General features: G+C 44.2%; 1 protein-coding gene across 1 annotated transcript in view; it reads right to left on the bottom strand.

Annotated features, from left to right (window-relative positions):
- Positions 1–858: 858 nt before the first annotated feature.
- Positions 859–25,446, bottom strand: part of KLHL42 (kelch like family member 42) — a 29,359-nt gene continuing 4,771 nt past the window's right edge. Inside the window, exons 2-3 of the mRNA XM_090043852.1 lie at positions 20,008–20,201; positions 859–6,812 (exon numbers count right to left, since the gene is read on the bottom strand). Coding sequence (XP_089899978.1) covers positions 6,361–6,812; positions 20,008–20,201 — 646 coding nt within the window. The 3' untranslated portion in view covers positions 859–6,360. The remainder of the gene's footprint in view (positions 6,813–20,007; positions 20,202–25,446) is intronic.

The raw sequence follows: 25,446 nt of genomic DNA, 5'->3' as shown, positions 1-25,446 counted from the left end.
TGGATGGATGTAGTATCAGACTTAACTGATTTAGGTTAAATTGGTTTATTGCACTTCTGTCCCAGATCTAGATGACATTGCTACTGTCCCCCAAATTTTGTGTCCATTGTCCAAACTACTATTATCTTCTAAACCAGTACAGCTGGCCTTCAAGGCCACTGTTTCTCAACCAGGGTGTCGCAAGATCCTTTTAAGCACAGATCCTCCTGCCACAACCCGAAACTGCCTCGCTGTGCTTCTGTTTCTGGGAGATGCTGTGTAGGGTTGTACGAGGAAGAAGCTACAACAGGTGCAGGTACTCTGTTGCAGCTCAGTCTGATGGAAGGGGCCTGAAAGCCCAGTCCAGCAACACCATTAGTGCAGATAAAAAAAAGAAGTGGCTCATTCTGCCCACATCTGCAGAGTGTTATGCATACAAGTTATGGAGATAGGCCTTGAGTTTAAAAAAGTTAAGAACCACTACTCTAGACCAGGGTGCTCAACTGGTCCATGGGCCAGATCTGGCCCCTGGGGCTCTGCACAGATACATGTGGAGCTCCGCAGGCTGTGGCCCTGAACATTAGATTGGGTATGCGATAGGGCAGTGTGAAATTTCACCACCAGTTTTGTTTCGAAGCTGTTTTGACCTGTTTCAAATCGAAATGAAACAGATACTGTTGAAACAGCCTCGAAACAAAATGAGACAAGTCAAAATGAGACAGTTTTGCCGTTTCAACACTGTTTTGACATTTTGCCCATAGGCTATAATGGGGAAGGTTGAAACAGCCTATAATTTTGTCATTTTCTGGCTAGATTTGGATGAAACTTGTAGGAATGGTAGCCCCTTCTGAGGGCATGAAGCGTGCCAAGTTTCAAGAAGATAGGTGCATGGGGTTTGGAGAAACTGGACCCCAAAGTCTTGAGAGCCAAACTTGTGTCATGTGTATGTGTTAAGCCACAGCAGGGTCAAAACTGCAGGCGTGCTAGCCCCTGCTGAGGCCACAAAGACTGCCAAGTTTCAAGGAGGTAGGTGCAGGGGTTTGGGGGAAACTGCACCTCAAGCTGCAGACAAGCAAAACTCGTGACATGGGTGACACTGTGTGTGGTAAGGCACAGCAGGGTGAAAGCTGCAGGCCTGCTAGTCCCTGATGAGGCCATGAAGCCTGCCAGGTTTCAAGAAGATAGGTGCAAGGGCCTGCACCTCTGGCTGCTGACAGGTAAAACTTGTGTCATGGGTGCTTGTTCAACTGCGTCTGTCTTGGGGCAGAGATGGGGGTGGGAACCACTGCAGGCCTGGCTGCTAGGCCCTGCTGCAGCCACTAAGCCTGCCAGCTGTCAAGGAGGTCAGTGCAGGGGGGTTCTGGGGCTCTGCATCCCTAGCTGCTCACAGGCAAAACTCATGACATGGGTGCTTGGGCAACTGCTGCCTCTCATCAGGCAGCAGGACTGAAGATCCTCCATCACTTGCCACCACAGGGGGTGGGGGTAATAATTGATCACAGTATGAACATGACCTGGCAGTGCAATGCAGTAGCCAGCAGGGCCAACAATACTCTGCCATGCATCAATTGATGCATCTCCAGCAAAACCATTGCAAAGAAGTGATTCTCTTGCTCTACTCGGCTCTTCTCAGCATTGGTAAGACCGCAGCTGGAGTACTGTGTCCAGTTCTGGGCTCTGCACCTTAACAAGGATGTGGTAAAGCTTGACAGAGTCCAAAGAAGGGTTAACCATATGATCAGAGACTTGCATGGCAAGTCATACAAGGAAAGGCTGAGGGACCTGGGACTCTTCATCCTGAAAAAAGAGAAGGCTGAAAGGGGACTTAGTAGCAGCTTACCGCTACATCAGAAGCATACATCTAGGGCTCAGGAACAACTGTTCACTAGGGCACCCTTGGGGAAAACTAGGGGTAATGGTCACAGTCTAGACACCCTAGTTGTAAAGTAGTTTTTCCTAATGTTGAGCCTGAAATAAGCCCAAAACGGTATTCCAGGAGTTCGTGAGCAGGAAGCCTGCAGTTTTGACCCTCCTGTGGCTTAACACATACACAACACGAGTTTTCATGCTTTCAAGATTTTGGGGTGCAGTTTCCCTAAACACTCTGCACCTATCTCCTTGAAACTTAGCAGGCTTTGTTGCCTTAGCAGGGGCTACCATCCCTGCAGTTTTGACCCTGGTGTGGCTTAACACATACTAGTGACATGAGTTTCTCTCAAGACTTTGGGGGGCAGTCTCTCTGAACTCCCCTGCACTTATCTTCTTGAAACTCGGCACACTTCATGCCCTCAGAAGGGGCTACCATTCCTGCAAGTTTCACCCAAATTTGGCCAGAAATGACGTTTCGACCTTCCCCATCATATCCTATGAGCGAATGTCGAAACAGCAAAGCTTTTCAATGGAACGAAACGGAACAGCCGTTTCAACTCAAAACAAAAGCCGAAACAAAACACTGTTCTGACGAGACGCTGGTCAGAACGGAACACTTCCGTTTCACACAGCCCCGGTATGCAAGACAAAGCAGGGCCTGACCCCGGCCCCTGGTGGCCAAGCCAGGGTGGTGCAAGACCTCTGGAGCCAAAACTATGAGCATCGCTGGTCTAGACCTACACAAACAGTAATTTGATCATAGAAAGCTGAAACTAGGTCCTAAGGGGAGAGTTTTTTTTCATTCAATAAAGACAGTATACATTGACACTGTCTTTAAGATAAGATAAGCTATACTGAAAAAAACAAAGTACTGCCCCTCCCACACTCCAAAAAACAAAAACATGCAGAACATAGCTCTAAAAATCTTGGCTTGGGTTGCAGTCACTGGTGATTAAGGATCACCAGATATGAAAGATGTCATTCAGAATTATGACTTTGGGCAATGGGTAGATCTTTTCAGTTAATTCAGTGCATATGTCACCAGGTAGATTTATCACTCAACTGTGAAGAGATGTCTACATATATTGTTCTGTTTGTGACCTGGGGTACCATTAAAATGAAGCTAAGGGGATGGTGGATCTAGTGTTGAAAAGAAGGAAAACAAGTAACAAAATAATACCGATATGACTAGGCAAAAATTTATCATATGATAATGGCCTACTGTTTATATGTATCCCAAAACACTCCTGAAACTAGGCATTTTAAAAGTATGATAGAAATTGTGTAAAAGTCAACTGGTTTCTATGTGGCAGTCAAGGTAACCTAGTCTGATGCTCATATTCAAGGCAGCTGCTTAATGTGGCATATTTTCCACAGCATAAATGGATGTAACTGGACACAACTGTACTCACAATGTTTGTGCACACAAGTAGGCACCAGGCACTAGAACAAGTACTTAAAAATCGGCTTAAGACTTGCAGGCAAATATTCTCTACATCAAAAACAGGCTTATATTGATTCACTGGAAGGAAAAATCTTAAACTCCATTTCCTTATGCCCTTCTACACACTTGAATATGAAACCAGTACCTGCAGCATGGAAGGAAGTTGTGGCCTGAGTTCTGTAGATGCCTACAAAGCTCTTGAAGTAAGCTGGGGCTTCCCTAAAAGCAGTGGTATCAGATTCAAGACTACTCAACACTTTTTCAGTAAAGTATGTCAGATCCTCCCAGAGAGATGCAGTAAGCAGACTCTTATGGATTTATTACCTATAGAGGAACAAGAGTTCCATCATACTAAAGATTATCTCCAGCAGTTAGAGATATTTGGGAAGAAAGGAAGAGATTTGCTGTGTACCAATCCTCACCAACAGACATGAAATGTCTCAGTCCTGCCTGCCCCTTTTCTCTGAGTAAGTAAATGGCCTACTATAAGCCACAGGCTGGAGTAACCCATGGTACCTCAACTGGTGGGAGAAAAAAGGACTAAGATCCAGGCAAAACTGCTCTGGATGCTCATTTACACCCCTCCATTCAAACTGCCCTGGACCTCCTCAGGAGTGGTTGGCTTAACAGAGAATTTGATTGCTTTACCGAGCAGGATTTCTGTGCGTTTTACTGCCAGGCAGCCTGCCACCAAGACTTGGTCTCCAATATGTCTAATGTAAACTTAAATCATCTCAATATTAGAAAAGAAAATGAAAGAAATAAAACATATATTGAAAAAAACCCTTCAACCAATTAACAGGCTCCTCCCATTTGGAATTTACTGCTGCCTCTAGCAACATTGTTTTTAAATGCCAAGCAAAAAAGTATGTTCCTTTCATGTAAACTGTTAACAATATCCAGACAGCAGTCTTAAATCTTCGCGAAAATCCTCTCAGCTCCTGCAAAAGTGTTTCATTAGAAACAAGGAACAGGATTTTCAAATTTACATTTGGTGCCCTGCTGTCACTTGGAAACTCAAAAATCCCCTCTCCCACAATTATACAAGAGATAATAATGCTAGAGAACAAATAATTTGTGCTTGTCACAGGGCACTGCAGAATAAAAGCTGCATTTAAAAAAAATTCCTTACCTTTGTCGCCTCTCAGATTATTAAAAGAAATAATCTTAAACCTAACTTCACTTTGACCATGTGCAGCTTGTTTACCTTAAGAATTTCAGTGAGAGGGTATAAAACTAGACCAATGAGCTTTCACATTGGAGTTCTTATATTGACATACCAATGCAATGCCTTTGTGTTTTCTATTCTAGTTTTTTGTGTAGGGACTTGGACTCCCCTACCGAGATCCAGGACAAACTCAGGAGAAACTCTACCAAGCCTAGGGTCAGGGAGGACCGGGTTAGAGAACTTCTGGAGGGGCTAGACGTGTTCAAATCAGCATGGCCAGATGCTCTCCACCCTAGGGTGTTGAGGAAATTGGCAAGGGCTATCATGGGGCCCCTGGCACAGTGTTATGAGCACTTGTGGTGCTCTGGCCAGATGCTGGATGACTGGAAGAGGGCCAATGTGGTCCCCATCTTTAAAAAAGGGAAGAGGATGGACCAGGGCAACTCTAGGCCCATTAGTCTTACTTCAATCCTGGGGAAGCTCTTTGAGAAGATTATCAAGGAGCACATCTGTGATGGGTCAGCAGCAGGGATGGTGCTCAAGGGCAACCTGTCAGACCAACCTGATTGCCTTCTACAATCAGGTCACAAAATCACTGGACACAGATGTCACGGTAGATGTAGTCTTTCGGGACTCCAGGAAGGCCTTTGACACTGTTTCCCACCCCATTCTTATTAAAAAACTAGGTAACTGTGACATTGATGCCTACGCAGTCAGATGAGTTGCAAATTGGCTGAGGGGTCACACTCAGAGAGTGGTGGTGGACAGGTCATTTTCGACCTGGAGGGAAGTGGGCAGTGGGGTCCCCCAGGGCTCAGTCTTTGGGCCCACACTGTTCAATTTATTAGCGAGTTGGACCACAGGGTGAAGAGCAGCCTGTTTAAATTTGCAGATGACACCACGATTTGGGGTGAGGTGGGCACGCTAGAAGGGAAGAACAGATTACAGCAGGACCTGGAGAGGTTACAGAGGTGGGCAAATGAAAATAGGATGGGACTCTATACTGACAAGTGCAGGGTGCTACAGCCAGGCAGTAGGAACCAGCAACATACCTATAGGCTGGGGAACTCCCTTCTCGAAAGCAAGGTGGCAGAAAGAGGTCTTGGAGTCGTTACTGACTCTAAGATGAACACGGGACGACAATGCAAGAACACTGTCAGTAGGGCTAACCGTACCTTGTCATGCATCCACAGATGCATCACAAGCAGGGCCAAGGAGGTGATCCTCCCCCTCTATGTGACACTGGTCAGGCTGCAGCTGAAGTACTGTGTCCAGTTCTGGGTGCCGCACTTCAGGAGGGATGTGGACAGCATGGAGAGGGTCCAGAGGAGGGCCACTCGCATGATCCAGTGACAACAGGGCAGAACCTATGAGGAGCGTGCCTCCCAGAGTAACAAGGAATAACCGCCATAAGTTGCTAGAGAGTAGGTTTAGACTAGACATTAGAAGGCACTACTTCAGAGTCAGGGTGGCTAGGATCTGGAACCAACTTCCAAGGGAAGTGGTGATGGCTCCTATACTGGGGGTTTTTAAGAGGAGGCTTGATGTTTACCTGGCTGGGGTCATTTGAGCCCAGTTTTCTCTCCTGCCCACGGCAGGGGTTTGGACTAGAAAACCTACAAGGTCCCTCCTGACCCTAGATCTATGAATCTGTGTGTTTAGATGCCAAACAATGTCAAACTCTTTACATTTTAAAATTCTTTTAAACTGAAATCCTGCAAATCCTTGTAAGCCTTTCCATTAGTCCTGGCTTTTGCACTAAATAGAACCAGTATTTTACGCCCAAGCTATGCAACCATGTTTCATTTGTAAATGGTAATGATTTAGAGCAATAGTTGTTCCACAAATGGTTACAGAGTCAAACCCCTCCCCCCGAAAAACTGACACAATCTTGATGTAATTACACGTCTATCACACTGGGCAAATACATAGAGCAGATCAACATATTTTGCCCAAAGGCTGGAAAGCGTCTAAGTGACTCCCAACTGTCTGTAAATATATTATACTTAAGAAAAACCCGGTGCTCCAAGCTTGTGGAGAAAGTAATGTCTCTGCTCATGATGTAGATCCCATCATTATGGAGAGTACAAGTCAAGTTAAGACCTGATTTTGATGTGTTCTCCTTGAGGCAGAGCCATTCTCTGGTGGCAATGTTGTAAGACTGCACCGTTAACATGTCTTCGCTTTGGCTGGATTTTTGATTTGGTCCCAATTCATGAATACAACCTCCTACCAAGTATATGGTTTCCTCAACAGAGAGCATCTGTTGTTTGCGAACATGGACTTCGCACAGTTCAAAGTTGGTCCAGGAGTCCGAGATGGGACAGTACTGCAGAATGTTCATATTCCTATCTGAAAGAAAGGACAGGCATTTAAAAAAAATCAAAATGTATCCAGAGGCACAAAGTCTCTCATCTTAGATCTGCATATGAAGTGGCAAGGGTTGGGGGGTGGGAGGGAAGGGCTGGTGTCTAATCCCCTAGCCACTGCTTTCCCTGCTAAAACAGTACAGCGGGGGAGGAGGGGTTGAATTCAAGACAACTATTTCATAGTTTCTAGGGTCAGAAGGGACCTGAGTAGATCATCTAGTCTGACCCCCTGCCATGGCAGGAAAGATTACTGGGATCAAACAACTCCAAAAGATGATTTGATGCTTAGATTCTACTCCTGTAAAATTGTAACAAATGTATACATTTTACCATATACAGAATCTAATTAGGGGGACATCTTAGATTCCAGTAAATAAGGTAGTGCTATTCATTTAGTGTGACACACTTTTAAGTGATATTTAAGTGATATACCTGATCTGCGTCTTCTTGTGTAGAGGAAAAGATTAAACCTCTTCTGGCATTCTGACTGCATGATCCAAATGGTCACGCCACAGGGGTTTTAGCTGAATACTTCCTACTTGTTAGCTCATGTTTTTAATTTTGGTCACTGACTGATACTTAACTAATAGTTTATACTTATGAAGGGGGAAGTGGAGCAGTTTTCAGGTCTCTGCCAGTGACCACAGATGAATCAAATTATAAAAACAGTGCGTTTCATTAATAGTTGTCAGGTGATAATTTATTACCCAACTGTAACCTTAGCACATTACAGTTCACTCCGCAAATCAAATTTTTAAGTGATAAAATTCAAAAAACATGTTATGTTTCAACAAGTGATGTGAACAACCTAAAGGCAAATTTTCAATTCCTCATAGTGACTGAATTACACGTCTTGTCAAAACCCTTTAAGAACCAGGAACACAGAGTTTCAACCAGGAATAGGGCAACTAAGGCAAGGTTGAGAAACTGAGGCTTTTCCTACGCTTCAATTATAACCAAGTCAAGACATCTGGTCACAATACAGTTACACTTGAACCTAGTTATAACACAACTCTAATTTATGGTGTAGATGACACCATAACTGGTCTGTACCAAGACCTTTTTACAGTAATATAGAATAGGTAGCATATCAATTTGTTAATAAATTAATTTTCAGAGACCTAGACTGATATCTGAGTTCACGTCACAGTGATGAAGTGCTTGATGACTTCAGCTTGGACTTTTAATAAAACTTTGATAGATAAGGTACACCAAAATATGGACCATCTCTACTCAGAATGTGTCCAGGGCTGAAGCAGGAGATGGTACTGTAAAAACAGACAAAGTTATACGGGGTGAACTTTGGTTTTCATTATGGCTTGTTGTTGTTAGTTATACATACACAGTTGAATTTGAGTGATGAAGCATGTGCAGTTGTTTGAACTTAAGAATCTTTGAGAAGGGATGAACTTTTCAGTCTTCAAGGGTGTAATAAGTTTTAAGTTCTCAGCCTGCTGACTACATACATGCTCACTGAAGTGAGAATGTAGTGAGCATGCCAGAAGTGAGTGTTTGGTGGGAAAAGGTGTTTTTCACCCTGTGTGAGGTGACATGCATGCTGATGGGCTGATACAAAAATAATGTATCGACTGAATGACTGACAAGATGATTGATGATAAGTGTGAAAGAATTCTAGAGTGAGTGGGGTGACTGATCAAGCTCAAAAGGGAACTGGACCAGTGCTCTGGGGGGATTTGGGGATTTTTTGTGAAATGCTTGGTGCTGGTTCTGTGGGAATTGTGTTGATGTGCAACTGAGGAAAGATTGAGCGAAAAAGTTCTCTAAACCGAGCAAGGAGGCTCTTTTTTGTTTTAAGCTTTTGTTTCTGGATTTGTGAGTGGCCCTTGTTTGGTTCATATGTATGTGTGTACACCAGTTAGTCTTGGTGTTTGGATGTTTGTGGTGTTCATATTTTTGTTTCTTTTTGTCCTGTCAGCACTTGTTGTAGACATGTCTAGATTTTGTGGCAGTAAGAGAGTTAGTAACTGTGTGGGAGTGGGAGAGCCTGAATTGTCACTTTGGTTGCCTGGAGGGGACTACTCTGACAGAGATCCTAACTGCTCTGACAACACATCTGATAAAGTATCACCCTCTCTCATCAGTTTGTTCCCCTTTCGTTCCCCATCTCTGTGTAAATATCTGTACATAATGTTGTAATTGTTAATGTTTAATAATAATAACCAGATGTATTTATAACTTTCTGTGCAGGTAAATTATTTAACCATCAAACCAAGCTGGGCCTCTAGCTGGTTCTAGAGAGCCCAGAACCAGTCAGCTTGGGCCAATGGAAAAAATAATTCTGTTCAAAGCCACCCCTTTCCCAGAAAAGGCTGCAGTACTGACTAAGGGCTTCACTCTAATTATAAATATTAATCCTTTGATTTAGACATGCCCTCCCTGGTCAATAGGGGGCACAGGCCTAGACAGCAATAGGTGCTTTTAGTACGCCAAGACTGAAAAGAATTAGCAGTGCGACACAAGAGAAAGTTGCCACTGCTGTGTTAGCTTGTGCTATGCTTGGTACTAGCTAGAGCTCATAATTCTCTAATTTGAATGTCACATATAGAAAAATGAACAACCCCTCCTCTCCCCTCTTGACAACATTGTATGAAATAGCAGATCGGATGTCGTGTGTGTGCATAATTCCAGACAATACAGAACACATCACCCTTTGTCAAAATTCCCAACAATGCTTTTCCCGTAAGGATTCAGAGCAATAATTTTCTCAGAAAACAAGAGGGGCACTATAATTTGAGAGACCTCTTCAGAAATGAAGGTCCATTGTGATTTAGACCACAAGTACTATTTTGAGCTCCAGTTCTTTTATTTCCACAGAACATGTGAACATAGAAACTCAGACATTTTCCTTCCCGAGGTGGGACTTCTGGAATATATACATAGGAAAACTAATCTGGTTTTACAAATGAAAGTGTAGAATATGGAGGAGGCTGTCTACACCCATATGAGACAGTATAATTTGTAAGTGGAAAACTGAGCTCTTCCACTTGCTCTTGTTAAAAGGGCCCCCTCAGAAGTTCTTTGTTCTCTTCTGAAGCATTGAAAGAAGCAAAATTTTACATCTTCCTCCAAAAATTGCATATTTCCCCTTGTATACAGATCCAAAAATGAAACATGTCAAGTATTCATGACTTCTCTAAGATTTCTGAAGAAGAAGCATTACAATACAAAGTATTACATACCATCACAACACCTGTTTTATTCTACAGACAGCTAGCAAAACAGCAAACACAAGCTCATTTCTGTCTCTTTCATGGTCAGCTTGCATAAAGTCTATTCAGCATCAGCATTAACCGGAATGAGGCTGACAACGAAATGTCAATAATTCTACTTGCCAATTTTGAGAGTTGAGGCAGTAGACTGCCTCAGAGCAATCATAAAAATAGCATTTAAGCTCTGCTTCAGGAAAGCATCCTTATTCAGCACAACACTTTAGCACATGCCTAAGTGAAATGTTGCCCTAAACACAAATGGGCTTAAGCATGGACTGAATGACGCGGAAAACTTACCAGGGAAGGAAAATTCAAGAAAAAGGGAAGAGGTGAAAGATACTATTTGCTTGTATCTCTGGCTCTGATTCCAACCTGTACTTTCCTAACACACTTAAAACTAAAATCAGAATTTTTTCTTGTAGCCCAAGTTGTCACTCTCTTTCTTTATACAGATAATACCTCTGGCCAGTACTCATGCCCAGACTCAGCTGAGGACTCCCATTAGTTTACACTTCAAGCTCTTCAGGTACCGATTACCAGGGATCTTGTTTTTTTCTGCTTAAAAATTGCAAATTCTCTGATTAAAAAACCCCAAATCCATGATTAAAATGAAACACCGCTACATGTGTGTATCAATTGAACACAATTTTTTATTGATATATTTACAATTTGAAAGCAATTTCAAAGCCTACCAATGCCTCAATCACTATTATACAATAAATTTGAAGTACCTATAAATTTTGGTGTTTGAATTTGGATTTTTCATTATGGAAAATCAGAGCTCCCCCTGCTCCCTTTGCTTACCAGGATGCCCCTCACTCCCCACTCACAGCCCTCTCCCCAGACCTGCCAGAGAAGGCACAGGACTACAGGGCCAGAGACCTGGGTCTGCAGCCTCCTGCCCCCCACAGCAGCATCTGTGCCCCAGCTGCTGCACATGGGAGGCAACAGCTGCTGTGGCAAGCAGAGCGTGTGTCCCAGTTCCCTTTCCCCTACTGGCAGCATGGCTGGACTGGAGCCCAGGGGAGGTGAAGTGGGGGTGGTCCACTGTGGGCTCAGGCTCCCTACCCTACTGCCCTCCCCGCAAGGGCCTCCACAGCCCAGCAGACAGGACCGGACACAACAGGGCAGAATGGGATTGGGCAGGGAAACTCCTTGCTGCTAAAAGCCCTGTGGCACCCTGCAGCAGCAGGGGCATCAGTGCAGGGTTGTGCCCCTCGCTGCTGCCAGGCAGGTAAGGGGTGCTTTACCAGAGTGGTACAGGACTTGCAGTAGCAAAGTGCTTCCCCACCCAGCCCCACTTTGCCTTGCCATGCCAAGTCCCACCCGCTGGGCTGCAGAAACCCTGGAGGGAGGAGGGCAGCAGGGCAGAGAGCCTAAGCCTGCATTGGGCAGTCCACCCCTGTCCCCTCACCAACCCCACACACAGACCTGGGGAGCACCTGTCTCCCCTTGTCCCCTTGGGAGGGCACACAGCAGCGGGAAGCCAGCCTCAGCCCCTGCCACCCAATGAGCCACCTACGGCTCTGTCCTGCTCCCCACTAGGGCCTTGCAACTGCATATGGCTCCAAGCCCCAAATACCACCTGGACTAGGAAGCAGCCCCAGCTCAACTCCCTCCCTCCCTATGGGGGCCTCAATTCCCTCCCCTCCAACTTGCCTGCAGGAGCTGCTCTCCAAGCTGCCTGGTGGCCACGTGCATTTCTGAGCATACACATGGCACCCTCTTCCTGAGCATCCTCCTCCTGCTCCCCCAACCCCTTACAGGCTGGAATTCCGTTAACATGAAAAAGCTGCGTTTTTCTTGCTTAAAAGGGAAATTCCACAGTTTTTTCCCCATTTTTCCATATGAAACAGAAAACCTGGATCCCTGGTGACTACCCAGAATAGGTTCCTATATTTTTGTTCCTTACACAACAGCCACCATGTTGTAAGCCAGGGCAGACAAAATGTGCCTCCATTTTCATGTCATCTCTTTCAGACCAACAACAAGGTTGTTCTCCCCCACACAGTGCATAACAGCAAAGGGACCAATTTTCTACTGAAAGACACAAATTTACTTTAATGTCAATTTTACTTTGCCTGCAATATTGTCTTTTAATAACTTGGCAATAAAGTAAGTCTCTTCTAATGTTGGCCTCCACTTAAGATTGATTCCTTAAACGAAGTACTGTGACTTAGCAAACTAAGTCCTCGTGGCTGGGATTCAGGGGCTCCTTATTCTCAAATCTCTGATGTAGGTGCATAAAAGAATTTGACATAGAAGGGTTCATGCCCAATCCTCTCATGAAAGGGAGTCCCTGGAGCTCCACACCAGGGCCTGCACCAACCCATGCCTATATGCAAAGCATGTATCGGTGTGGGTCCTGACAAGGCGCCGCAAAGTGGCATGGGATCTGGGGAATTCTCAGCACCCTGTGCCAGGTCCCACACCCACTTGTGGTTCCTGTGCCTCTGTGTGAAGCACTGAGGATTCCCTTGGTCCTGTGCCTAGACCCATATGGGCTTTCTGTGCTTACAGAGAGGAGCACCTGAGATTCCATGGGATATGTCTTTAAGTAGGCAAAGCCAGGCAGGAACCTCCAGGGGCTTGAGGGGCCAGATCCTGGGTGGGAATTCCCACACTGCACAGGATCAGATCCTTCAAGTTCCCAGAACACCTACCAGAGCTGTGGGCTGCCTGTATTCTCCTACCACAGAACATTTAGGTTGTCAGCTACAATAAAATGGCACCATTTTACAGGTATTTAGCTCCAAATAGCTAAAATGCAATATAAGTATACAAGCTTGCAGGGAAACTTCCTTGTTATGTGACAACAGAAAACCACATGATTCTTCTAACTCCGTAGAATATAGCTACCCATCAATCTAATGTGACTGGCCACCTGAGCTAGTCATTCCTATGCTCCATCCCTTCCCAATCTACTTACACTTCAAAGCCACGGACATCAACCTTTGCTATCTCCCCTTTACCACGAGGTCAGAACTCATCTGTTACTTATATTTGTGTGATTTATCTGCAGCAACATCTTCCCAACAGAGGCTCAGGACAGCTTACAGTAAGAGTAACTAAACAACCTAAAAGGGCAACTAGTATAAATAAAACAAAGTACCAACACTAAGCAAAACTTGTACCAACACTAAGCAAAACCTTTGACCTGGAGGGATGTGGGCAGTGGGGTCCCCCAGGGCTCAGTTCTCAGGCCCGCACTGTTCAACATCTTTATCAGTGACTTGGACGAGGGGGTAAAAAGCACCCTGTTCAAATTTGCTGATGACACTAAGATGTGGGGAGATGTGGGCACGAAGGAATAGGTTGCAATTGGACCTACACAGGTTACAGGGGTGGGTGGATGAGAATAGGATGAGAGTCAACACTGACAAGTGCAAGGTGATGCACCTGGGGAGGAAGAACCAGCAGCATAGCTACAGGCTGGAGAACTCCCTTCTCGTCAGTGCAGAGGCAGAAAAGGATCTTGGAGTCATCATTGACTCCAAGATGAACATGGGCCGACAGCATGGAGATGCGGTCAGGAAGGCCAAGCATACCTTGTCATGCATCCACAGATGCATCTCAAGCAGGTCCAAGAAGGTGATCCTCCCCATCTATGTGACACTGGTCAGGCTGCAGCTGGAGTACTGCGTCCAGTTCTGGGCGCTGCACTTCAGGAGGGATGTGGACAACATGGAGAGGGCCCAGAGGAGGGCCACTCACATGATCAGGGGGCAGCAGGGCAGGCCCTACGAGGAGAGGCTACAGAACCTGAACCTGTTCAGCATCCATAAGAGAAGGCTCAGGGGGGATCTAGTGGCCTGTTAAAAACTAGTCAGAGGGGACCAGCAGGCACTGGGGGGAGTCCCTGTTCCCCTGAGCACTACCAGGAGTGACTAGAAATAATGGTCACAAGCTGGCAGAGGGTAGATTCAGATTAGACATTAGGAGGCGCTACTTCACTCTCAGGGCGGCTAGGATTCAGAACCAACTTCCAAGGGAAGTGGTGCTGGCTCCTACCTTGGGGGTCTTTAAGCAAGGCTTGAAAAACACCTTGCTGGGGTCATTTGACCCCAGTACTCTTTCCTGCCATGGCAGGGGGTTGGACTTGATGATCTGCTCAGGTCCCTTCCAACCCTACAAACTATGAACTGTAAACAAAGCTGAGATCCACTAGACGATGTCTTGACCTAGTTTGGCTGCTAAATGCATGCCCAAATAGAAAGATCTTGCAGAGTTTCCAAAAGATGTCCAGTCTCAGGCTCTGCTAGGCCTCAAAAAGCAAGAAGTTCCAGAGCTGAGGACCTGCTGCTGAAAATGACCTCACTGAGAGGACTCTGCATATTGATGGGACTTGTAGGTGGCTGCCAGTTTCTGGACAGTTTTCAAAGGCAGGGTGCACAAAGTGCACTGCAGTAGTCCAGCCTTTAGGTTATAAAGGCATGGATGATAATGACCTCCTCACCATGTGGAGTTGGTAAAAGGTGCTCCTAGCAATGGCTACCACCTGAAAACCCACATGCAGCAGAGGATCCAGCAGCACCCCAAGGCTGCAAACCTGAGTAACAAGGGGAGGCTTAATCCCATCAATGATAGGTGTTCCAGGACCACCCAAGTCAAGTGGTCTGCCCACCATTATCACCTCTCTCATCTGGATTTAGTTTTAATTTACTTGCATCCAGTCCCCAACTACAGCCAGGAACTGGGAAAGGACTGAGACTGCATGGCCAGAGTCAAAAGAGAAGCAGAGCTGGGTATCATCAGTATACTGATGGTATCTCACTGCAAATCTCCACATGACCTCATTCAATGACCTCATATACACATTGAGCAGGAGAGGCAACAAGATGGAGCCCTGGGAGACCACACAGAAGAGGTCCTAAGAGGCTGCCAAGCTTCTGCCCAGCATCAGCCTCTGGCATCTCCCTGCTAAGAAAGAGTGGAGCCAATTTAGAGTGGTCTAATGAATCGTCACAAAATTGTGTAAATATTTTATTAGCACTTTGCGGGCAACTGTATGAAAGACCACTGAAAGATCAAGTAAGATCAGCAGGACACAGCTTTTCTTGTTGATTTCCAGGCAACAATCATCAACCAAAGCTACAAATGCAGTATCTGTGCTATATCCAGGATGAAAGCCAGATTGACAGAGGTGCAGAAACAAATGTGCCTGAACCTGTTGGGTTCCTGAACCTGGTGGCTACCTGTTAAATGATCTTCCACAAAAAGGGCAGATTGGATACAAGGAGATAATTGGATGGGGGATCAACATCAAGTGGTTACTTCTTGAGACGGGGCCAGTCAATTGAGTTTGTCCGGTACACTGGCCTCCCAAAAGGAAGTGTTGACAACCCCTGCCAGTAGTGGCCCCAGGTCTCCCCCACCTGCCGTTTACAAGTCAGGACAGGCACTGGTCTAGTTCACAAGTGGTTGCGCTCAACCCTCTAGCATATCTTCCACAGTGGTGGGTGATAGCAATTTAAAATGATCCATATAAACAGGACAAGGCTGAGCTTCATCAGATTCTGACTCTGCAGCAAAACTGGTGGTTCCCAAGCCATGCCAGATACAGGGAGATATAAAAGGACCAGTCAGAGAGCTTTTGATGGGTCTGAATGAATCAAGTCAGAAGGGCCTGATCATCTTTATTCCAGGGCACTGTAAAAAAATGGCAAAGAAGATCTCAGAGCCTTGGCAATAATATTTCTGAAGTCAGGGGAGATGGGCAAGGTACAAGAAGACTGGAAATGGGGCCAATATAGTGCTCCTCTTCATAAAAGGCAAAAAGAAGGACCTGGGGAACTACCGACCAGTTAGCCTCATCTCAATACCTGGGAAGTTACTGAAGTATATTATAAGGAAGTTCATCTCCCTGCATCTGGGGAAGCAAAGGCTGACCATGAACAGCTAACTAACAACTACCTCCTTCTTTGATAGCTAGTTGGATGGTTGAAGGGAACGCCATGCATACAATGTATCTGGACTTCAGAAAGGCTTTTGACAAAGTCTCACAAGACCTTCTCATTAAAAAGTTGGAGAAATGTGGGCTAGACAAAACAAGATGATAAGAAAACTGTCTCAATAGCCACAAAGGGTAATTATAAATGGATCCATGTCAGAATAGCAGAAGGTTTTGAGTGGAGTCCTATAAAGGTTTGTTCTAGGCCCAGTGCTGTTCAGCAAAAGTTTATTAATGATTTGGATTCTGAAATTAAAAGTTTCTTGAGAAAATATGCTACTGATATGAAACTGGGAAGGACTGCAAACCTGTTGAAGGACAGCAGCACAATTCAGAAGGATCCTGACAGAATGAAAAGCTGGGCTGGAACTAACAGGCTGAAGTTCAATACAAATACAAAGTGTTACACCTCAGGAAAAATCGTCAAAAACCCAAATATAAAATGGGTGTTAATTGGCTGGATGGCAGTACTACAGAGAAGGATCTGGGAGTCTTGGTGCATCACAGACTTAATATGAGCTTGCAGTGTGATGCGACCACACGGAAAGTGAAAGAGGTCTTGGGTTCCATCAATAGAAGCATTAGGTGTAAAACACTGAAGGTGATAGTGCCTTCTTACTTGGCACTGTTTATGACTCATTCACAGTACTGTGTACAGTCTGGGACTCCTCATTTTAAAAAGAACATGGAGAAGAGAAAGAAGGTACAGAGGCAGGCAACAAGAATGATCAAGGGCTTAGAAGGTAAACTATATGAGAGGTCAAAGGAAATAGGCATCTTCAACTTGCACTTGCTTAAGAGTGGACAAGATAACAGTCTTCAAATATGTGAAGGACTACCATGAAGGGCTGCCTTTCCTCTCTAGATGTAGAGAGCAGGATACAGACCAATGGCTTGAAGTCTCAGCAAAGGAGATTTAGATTGGATATCAGGAAGAATGTCTTCATTGCTAAAGCAGTAAGGCAGTGGAACAGACTGCCTAGGGAAGCTGTGGGTTTTGCATCACTGGAGTGTTCAAAAAGAGATTGGATGTGCACTACTGGGAGATTATTTAAGAGCACTACTGAGAGATTATTTAAGAGTAGTTATGCCTATGCTCTGTGTATGCCAGTTCCTCAGAAAGAATATTTTCCCCTCCTGTTCCTAGGTCAGATTTTTTATTTTTTACCTCATGTCAGATTTTTTCTGGCCTTCCTCAAAAGCAGTGGGTGTTAGCCATAGCCAACGCTGGGGATTTTGACTGGGGTATGCCAATGCTCTTGCTGAGACTAAAACTTGGAGGTTCCTGGTTAGAGAGTCTTGCCCATCTGTACAGGGTCTGACCAATTTCCATATTTAGTACCAAAAAGGAATTTCACCATGGTCATATTGGCATGGACTGTGGGGGTTTTGCCTTCCTATATAGTGGGGGCCATGGCCCTCTTCCTCAGCTCTCTCAAGCAGATTTTAAAAACTGTCATAGCAGCAAGATGTCAGCCATGACTGTCCTCCTGCTTTACCTGTGGCAGGTTACGGTGCTATGTTTTGTGGTTGTGTCACAGGAACATAGATGTGGTTTTAGTAGTAGGTTAGACAAGCATTTGCTTAGGATGGTTTGGATAAGGATGATCTGGCCTCTGGCAGGGGTTGGACTAGATGACCTCCAGAGGTCCCTTCCATTCCTCCTTTTCTACGAGTCTATGATTCTGTCTACAAAATAGGTGGCAAATTCTGGAACTGGACTCAATTTCTGGGCAGAGACAAACTGGATTACCCAGTCCATTCACCACTTGGAACAGTTCTGCTAGATGACACTGTACAAATGAAATGGCAGTGGAGAAGAACAGCTGCTTTGCTGCTGCTACTGCCGTACCATAGTCCTTTACAAGAGATCTATGCTTTAATTGGTCAGCTTCAGTATAGTTGGAGAGCCACCTACACTCCAGCTGCTTACCCTCCATCTGAAGCTGACTCCATTCCCCTGTGTACCAAGGGGGTCTGTGCCACCACAGTGGTGGGAGACTTGGGTGCCACTATCCAAGGTCAGCAGGTTATTCCACAGATCAACCAGGCCATCAACAGATTTGGCATCAGTGACTGCATCTTCATTCATGCCCTATTAAGACAGATGCTCTCGTTTGGAATAGCATAGCTAGAAAACCTAACACAACACATATTAGAGCCAGAGTTGTCCCTGGTCACTCATTTGAGACTACAGAATACACTTCCACAGCCTTTCCTTAGATGACACAAGACCCTTTTCTTAGACAAATATTTACACCATAAATGAAATAACATAAAAAGAAAGGTGAAAGTTTATTGCTTGCTTGTTTGGCTCTGCCCACACTGCCATCCCCTCCCACCGCCACCACCTCCATTCCTGTCTTTAAATTCAAAATCGCTCTTCTTTTTATACACTGCTCTGGGCATGCCCTTTCACAGCACCTGATGAAGTGAGCTTGGGCTCACAAAAGCTTATTATACATCTCTGATTTAGTTACTCTGCAAGATGCAAATCTACCCTATTGTCATGTGATAAAAATACCCACCCACATTCCTCTGAGATAAGCAACCTCTTTGTTTGCAGGGAACAGGAGAAAGAGTGAAAAAAAACCCCACCATTAAATCCATTAGAGGCCTTTCCAAATAGATTTAATTTACTAGTGAAGTACTAGAACACTACAGCAAAAGGCACTACCGAAAACCCTTATGCGGACAATGAGAAATGCTGAATGTCCATGTTTTCCAGCACAGTTCCAATAGAATAGGTAGTAAATGTATCTGTCCCTCACCCATCAATCCTAAATGCTGACGTCCTAAATGCAGCACTGCGTATGACATTACAAGACACAGGATGGCAATCCAAGGCTGGGCAGTTGGGGCAGGGAGGACAAAAACTGAGTTTTTAGTTAACTGTATCACATGAAAAGAGAATTGTTTTTATTTCCTTGAAAGAACAGGGGAAATGGTGGCTTGTTACAGTTAAAAGATGAATCAAAATGTACTTAGATGATAAATCAGTAACTATTTGCAATCTTAAACCACCAAGAGAATATATTAAAAAAAGGAAACCAATGTTTTTATCTGAGACCTGTGTTTCTCCTGCAATTGTCAGCATCTAAAAAGGAGAATTACTGGATTATACTCTTTGTTGTAATTAAAGATATGGGGACATCAGTGATTACAGAAAAACAAACAAGCCCTAAATTCAAGTGTCGGTACAGCGATATGGAAATATTTTATTTTAAAAAGTACAGTTAGACAGGCATAATTGTGATACCCAAAGCTGGACTCTTTAAAAGTGACTAATCTTTAAAAGTCAGAAAACTGATTTTAAATTCTGGCTGTCAATTTTTTGCTACCCAATTGATTTGCCTTCAGACATTTTTAATTTTTTCTTACAAAACTTTCCACTCCACCTGGAAGAAGAATGAAACTTTATTAGAGGAGTTTAAGTCGAGGGGGCCACCAGCTGATTTCACAGGCAGACTACAAGCCAGGCAGCCATTTTTAAGGGCAAAGTATAGTGTCCCCCACAATTGGCCAAGGAAGCCCAGTGGCTGTGCCCTTTACTGCAGATTGGCTATGAAGGCTGTCCATCACATAGCTCCACCCCGGCTGCTGATTGGTCACGAGGGCTGCCCATCGTGTGGCTCCACTCTTACCTGATTTGCTGCAGGAGGCGGGGCCATATGACAGACAACCCTCACAGCAGTGAGGGCCAAGGGCAGCAAGAGTCTTGTTATGCTGGCAGCCCCTCTCCCTCCTTTCCCCCTGGCAGGCTGTGGCCTGGCCACAGCAGCCATAAGGACTGTTGGCTCCCCAGAGCGAGCCAGCATTTTATTTTCAGTGAGTGGTTTGGTTTTTTTCAGGGAGCCTACTAAAAGCATGGACCCTGTGCTTTATCATGGGGACTGTCCGAAATTGCAGTTTCCACAAAAATCACGGAATTGCGATTCCATAGGTCCCTGTTTATTAGTGAGGAAACTGATTGTGGTTTTAAAAACAGTATGGCCTACCTCGTGAAGTGTATCCTCCAATGATGTAGATCTTGCCTTTGCACTCACAAGCTGAGAATTCTGCAAGAGGGTTTGGCATAGAGGCCACGAAATTCCACCAGTCATACTCTGGGTTGTAACATTCCACGTTGGAAAGGGATTGACCACCAACGGCATAGAGCTTCCCATTTACAGCCAAAAGCTTAAAATTGGACCTAAAAGAGACAGATCAGAGCACCAACAGCTAAAGGAATGAAAATTATTTTCATCACCTCTTCAAGCCTGTTCCATCACCTCATATATTATACTCTCTGAACTGTTTTGTCCATATCCAAAGTACATTGTAAGCTGCTTGGGCCAGGGACTGTGTGCTTCATGTTTGTACAGGGCTCATTATACTAATTACATTCAGGAAATAAATAATTATGGTGAATGTTACATATGTTATATACTTAGATTTCAATTCATTACAGTTCAAACTTAACTAACTCAGTCACTGCGTCCAATAACAATCTAGTACTTCAGTACTTTATATCTGTCTACTCTGTTGTAAAGGACCTTGATAGCGGCTGGGAAAATGCACATACATACTGTCACTACTAGGTTTATTTCAGTCATAACTCCTAGTTTCATGAAAGAGCAGATTAACATGTGTACTAGCCATAGTCTCTAATATTATGCCTCTTTAGCTACTCCAGTTAATAAAAGATTTATTTCGACACAAAACACAGAGATTTAGTATCTCCTGCCTATTTTTCTCCCTTAATTTTTATCACCACAGCCATGCCCATCCAGTCAAGGCTAGATGTATGTTTAGGATGCTGAACTCGGCAGACCAATGTAATTGTCTGGATGCAAAGAGCATCAACATTATTTTTCTGTCCCACTCTACCTCACTGTGCTCTGTGCATTCAGCAAGCTGCACAAGTGAAACACATGAAAGATTTCAGTGTCATTTTGCAGCTTTGTGCCTTCAAGAGAGCACAAAAGTAACTCTCCATGCACCAGGGGGGAAACGGGAGATAGGAAGATGCTTTAAAAAGTGAGAAAAAGGGGCAAAGTGATAAGGAGGGTTCAGAATGGCATCTATTCATAATGAGACTGCTTATTGAGAACTACCCATTTTGATTCAAATCCACCAATTTTACTTAGTTAACACTCCTAATGACTGACAGGAGAAAATGTAACCTTTGCTGCAATCAGCACAAAGCCAATGAAATGCTCCATTCAAGCCTGAAAGACACAACTGGTGGATTATCCATGTGTTGGTCCTTTGCAGAGAGATGAATTTCAACAGTGCGACCATGAGGTCCAAAGTCAGTGAAATTGTGCCTAAGTAGTTTTGCAGGATTGTATCTGAACAGAATGAAACTTGCTTAGCAGGAGACTGTCCTGCAATGTTTTGTATTTTATGTATTTGGGGAAAAAACCTCTCCATTCCAGATGGAAACATTTTGTTCCCATCATCCTGAAGAGCTTTGGAAACTAAAATAAGCCTCTGACTGATTTAAATGCCTTTGTTTTTTGCTGACATTTATGATTAGGTCACTCTGTGCATCTTCACTTTATAGTAATTATGTTTTCCAGCTTGAAGAATCTGGACTAAAGATCCGATCAACAGTGAATATGAAATGAGAGAAATTACTTCCAAAACGTTGTGATTTTCAAAGAAACATACCTGTTTTAAAAAAGTTATAAGAGGGAAAAATGCATGCACTAATGAAATTACTGTCTAAGAGACAGTGGTCTCGAATGTAAATTACACATTAAAAATTTAAGTTCAACACTTAAAATTGATAAAATGTTAGTAAGTCTGTAAGTTAGAGGAGCCAGAGCAGAGCTTTCATCCTTTAAAATGAATTCACTTGTACTTTCATGCAAAGGCCAAGAAGAATTTTGGAAAAGTGGGTTTCAAGCCTCATTTAAAAGATGGAAAATGCTAAGACACAGAGAAAAATATTAATTGTTCAAGATGACAAAGCGTTAGAATGAGAATAAATGCCACATCTCCTAACTTAACCTTAACCACACTAATCATCAAAGAACATAGCCTCCTGCAGCTTTTCCTGTATGGAGGTCACAAATGCCTGATGGGTCACTGAAAACCTTGTTGCACATACATGGACAATTAACCTATGAATGATACCTGGTCCAACTTTCAACTACTACTAATCTAAAAAAAAATAATCTAGGATTCATGTAAACTGAACAGTATAGCTGCTTTTGGCATTGGTTAGCATGGTGCTCAGAAGACACACCACATATACACGGAATTGAACAGCAGTGTTAACTAAACATTTGTTTTAATCAGAGGTAGCCAAAATCGGCAGCCACCAAACAACTTTTCTGAACAGTTGACTCAAAATGTAATACATTAACTTAAACAACTTATTTCTGCCACTTGGTACTTTATGCTAATTGCAAGCCATTATATACTAATTACATCAATTATTAATATGAAAAACTAATTTTAGGAAATATTTAATATCTTTTTATCCTGTTTTAATGCATGTCAGGAGTTGAGAAGAAGGGAAATAAGTACAATAAAAAGTTGAAAAGATGGGTTTAGCTTATAAACAAGACAGGAAAGAAACATGGCTACAGTCTTCACGGATATAAAAGGCTGCCCTAAAGAAAATGTTGATCAATTTTTCTCTACGTCCACTGTGAACAGGACAGTAAGTAAGTGGGCAAGTATTCAACATGAGAACTGTGGGTTATAAAATGCACTATAAGGATTGTTAAGCACTGAAAAGGGGACCAAAGGGCACTGAGTAATCCTCATCTTTGGAGATTAAGAACAGGTTATACAACTAACTGTCTATGGCAGGGCTTTTCAACCTTTTCTAATAAATGTAGCCCTGACAGCCAGACACAGAGTTGGGGGTGATACACGGCCTGATACAGAGTGGGGGGGAGGAGGGAGCAGGCGGCAGATACAGAGCGTGGGGCGGGGGGCAGGCAGCCAGACGCACAGCGGTGGTACAGGGTGGTGGATGGCAGCAGCAGTGGCCACGTGGAAGCTCCCCCCACCCCATGTCTGATCAGCCGGGCAGTGCCTATGCAGCCTGCAGGGGGGCACCGCTGCCCTCGCCCTGCCCTGGTCCTGCTCCTGGGAGACGGTGGCATGGGGTGGTGGGTGGCAGTGCTCCATCCCTGCCTGCCCATGCATACCCCCTAGGGCCTTCCCAAGTACCCTCTAGAGTATGAGTACCCCCCAGTTGACAACCCCTGGTCTATGGTAGTCTATGTAAACTTGAGATCACCTCAGAGAGGGCAGGTGGATGCCTCAAGGATATCTAGACCTCTGAAATGCCTTTCCAGTCCATGATTCAATTTAATGCCAAAGTTCATTACCTGCCCTCTTACCTTTACAGTTAAACAAATTTGCTTCAGTTGATTAAATCACAAGTATAAAGCCCACAGCATTTTAAGTTTCTCACATGAGGGTCTTGTCTATGCCCTTCAATAGTGTCATGTCTAACTGCATTCCTCATTTGGGCCAAGGGAGAGACAGAGAAAGTCTGGCTTAAAAGCTTTTCAAATGGAAGCTGCCATTATCGGTTTCCCCCTTGACACACAAGATCTTGAGAGCAGGAATAAAAGTGGAAAAGAGAAGGTCTCTCCAAAGTTGCCCTAGATGCACTGCTCTTTTCTTAGGAACAGCTCCTCATCTTCCTGAAGATGCCCTGCAGGTAGCAGCCACTCATGTCTAGATTGCTTACACAAGACTAGTTTTGTGCATGTGCATATTCCCTGGCTGTATTTACAAGGGCCTGCCAGGCCGGGGATGTTTATATCCTGGAAGAAAGACCGAGAACACCAAACACTTGGAAACAAAATAAAAATGGAAAGTTCTGGCTCATGAGGCAAAAGATTTTAAAATAGCAAATTTCATTTGACAGTACAAAGTTAACTAAAATAAACAGCAAAAGGGAACCTAGGCCTGCACAAGTGTTAATACAGTTATACCTCAATACCAGCTTGGTATGACTAGCTCTTTCCAGGTAGCTGCTGCAGTAGGCACCATCACACCAGCTTGCTATGAGGTGGCAGCAGAGCTAGCAATAGCCTGTTTGCATTGAACAAACGGCTACCCCAAGCAGAAGCAGACCTACACCTGCACATTTACTTCCAATTGTTTTTCCATTGGGAATTTACATTAGACTCTAGTAAATTAAACCAGTATACAGCCATATGTTAGGGCCACTCTTTGGTTATGCTAGCGTAAAGGTGTCCTGTGCCCAGAGCCCCTGCTTAGCTCTCCACAATCCCCAAACCTCATTTTTGCCTTCCTCCCTTTAACAGAGTGGACTTTATTGCACCATCTCAAGATCAAATGAATGTCTTTCCACACCAAATGATTTCTTTAAAGCATTTGGGTTATTTCTGTGAAAATTACATTCATGTACAAAGAGTTCCTTCTGAACGATGAGATTAGACCGGAGATGCTCAGCCTTTTGGCCCTGTGGGCCAGATGAGGGCCATGGGGCTGATCCGCAGGCCAAATCATACCCTGTGCCACCTCCACCAGGCCATGCATACCAGGATCATGCCCCAGGGGGTCCCAAACCACCTCTGCCCAGTCCCACATGTTGGGATTGGGCCCTAAGAGTCATCCCTCAGCCCCACATGCCAGGATTGTATTCAAGTTTGCCCTGTAAACCTAATCTAATGCAAGGACCACAGCCCGCAGGACTCCCTATGAACCTGTGAGATGTCTAGCAAACCAGATGCATAGGTGCTGGGGCCAGACTGGGCCCCCGGGCCAGGGGTTGAGCACCTCTGGATTAGACCATACTTCCTACCTTTATAACGAACACTGCGCTGGCAGTTAAAAAATAGGAGTTAAATTCCACAGGTTTCCTGTATGTCCTTGAGGAGGTGATTTACTCTGCCCTGTTTTTCAATCGCCCAGCAAATATTCAATATCCCTCTGCTGTCTCTTGTTTAAACTTGAACCATAGCATGCTTGGGGAAAAGGCTGCCTTTTTCTTTTATGTCTGCACAGTACCAAGCACAATGGAGTTCTGGTAACTGGACAGGGACTTCTAGGTGGAGTGGTAATGCAAGAAGGATCAATTATTATCTATTGGATTTATCATCAATTCCAGAAGATATTTTAAGTGCAGGGAAATGTTTTTCTTACTCAGCATAGTCAATTATCTTACTTCTTCAGCTTTCTCTTTTGGTCACGATGTATACCGTTTCACATGGAGCAAACTCCAGATCCCATTGAAAAGTTAACTGGAAGCAACCCTCAACTTCAATGAGGACTATTGCCTTTCCTTCAAGATATACAAGACAGATCAATTGCTACCGATTCATTCTGTATATCAGAGAAACATACGACTGTGCGTTCCAGGCAACATGTTGGGATGACTTATCCTCTTTGTCTGACTAGAGCTTCACAAAGTAAATACAGGAGACTACCGTTCTAATTGCAACACCTCAGGACAA

The sequence above is a fragment of the Crocodylus siamensis genome, chromosome 4 (genome assembly GCF_052110815.1).
Source record: "Crocodylus siamensis isolate JL-2025a chromosome 4, ASM5211081v1, whole genome shotgun sequence".
NCBI lineage: Eukaryota > Metazoa > Chordata > Crocodylia > Crocodylidae > Crocodylus > Crocodylus siamensis.
This window is presented reverse-complemented; position numbering and strand designations above follow the sequence as displayed.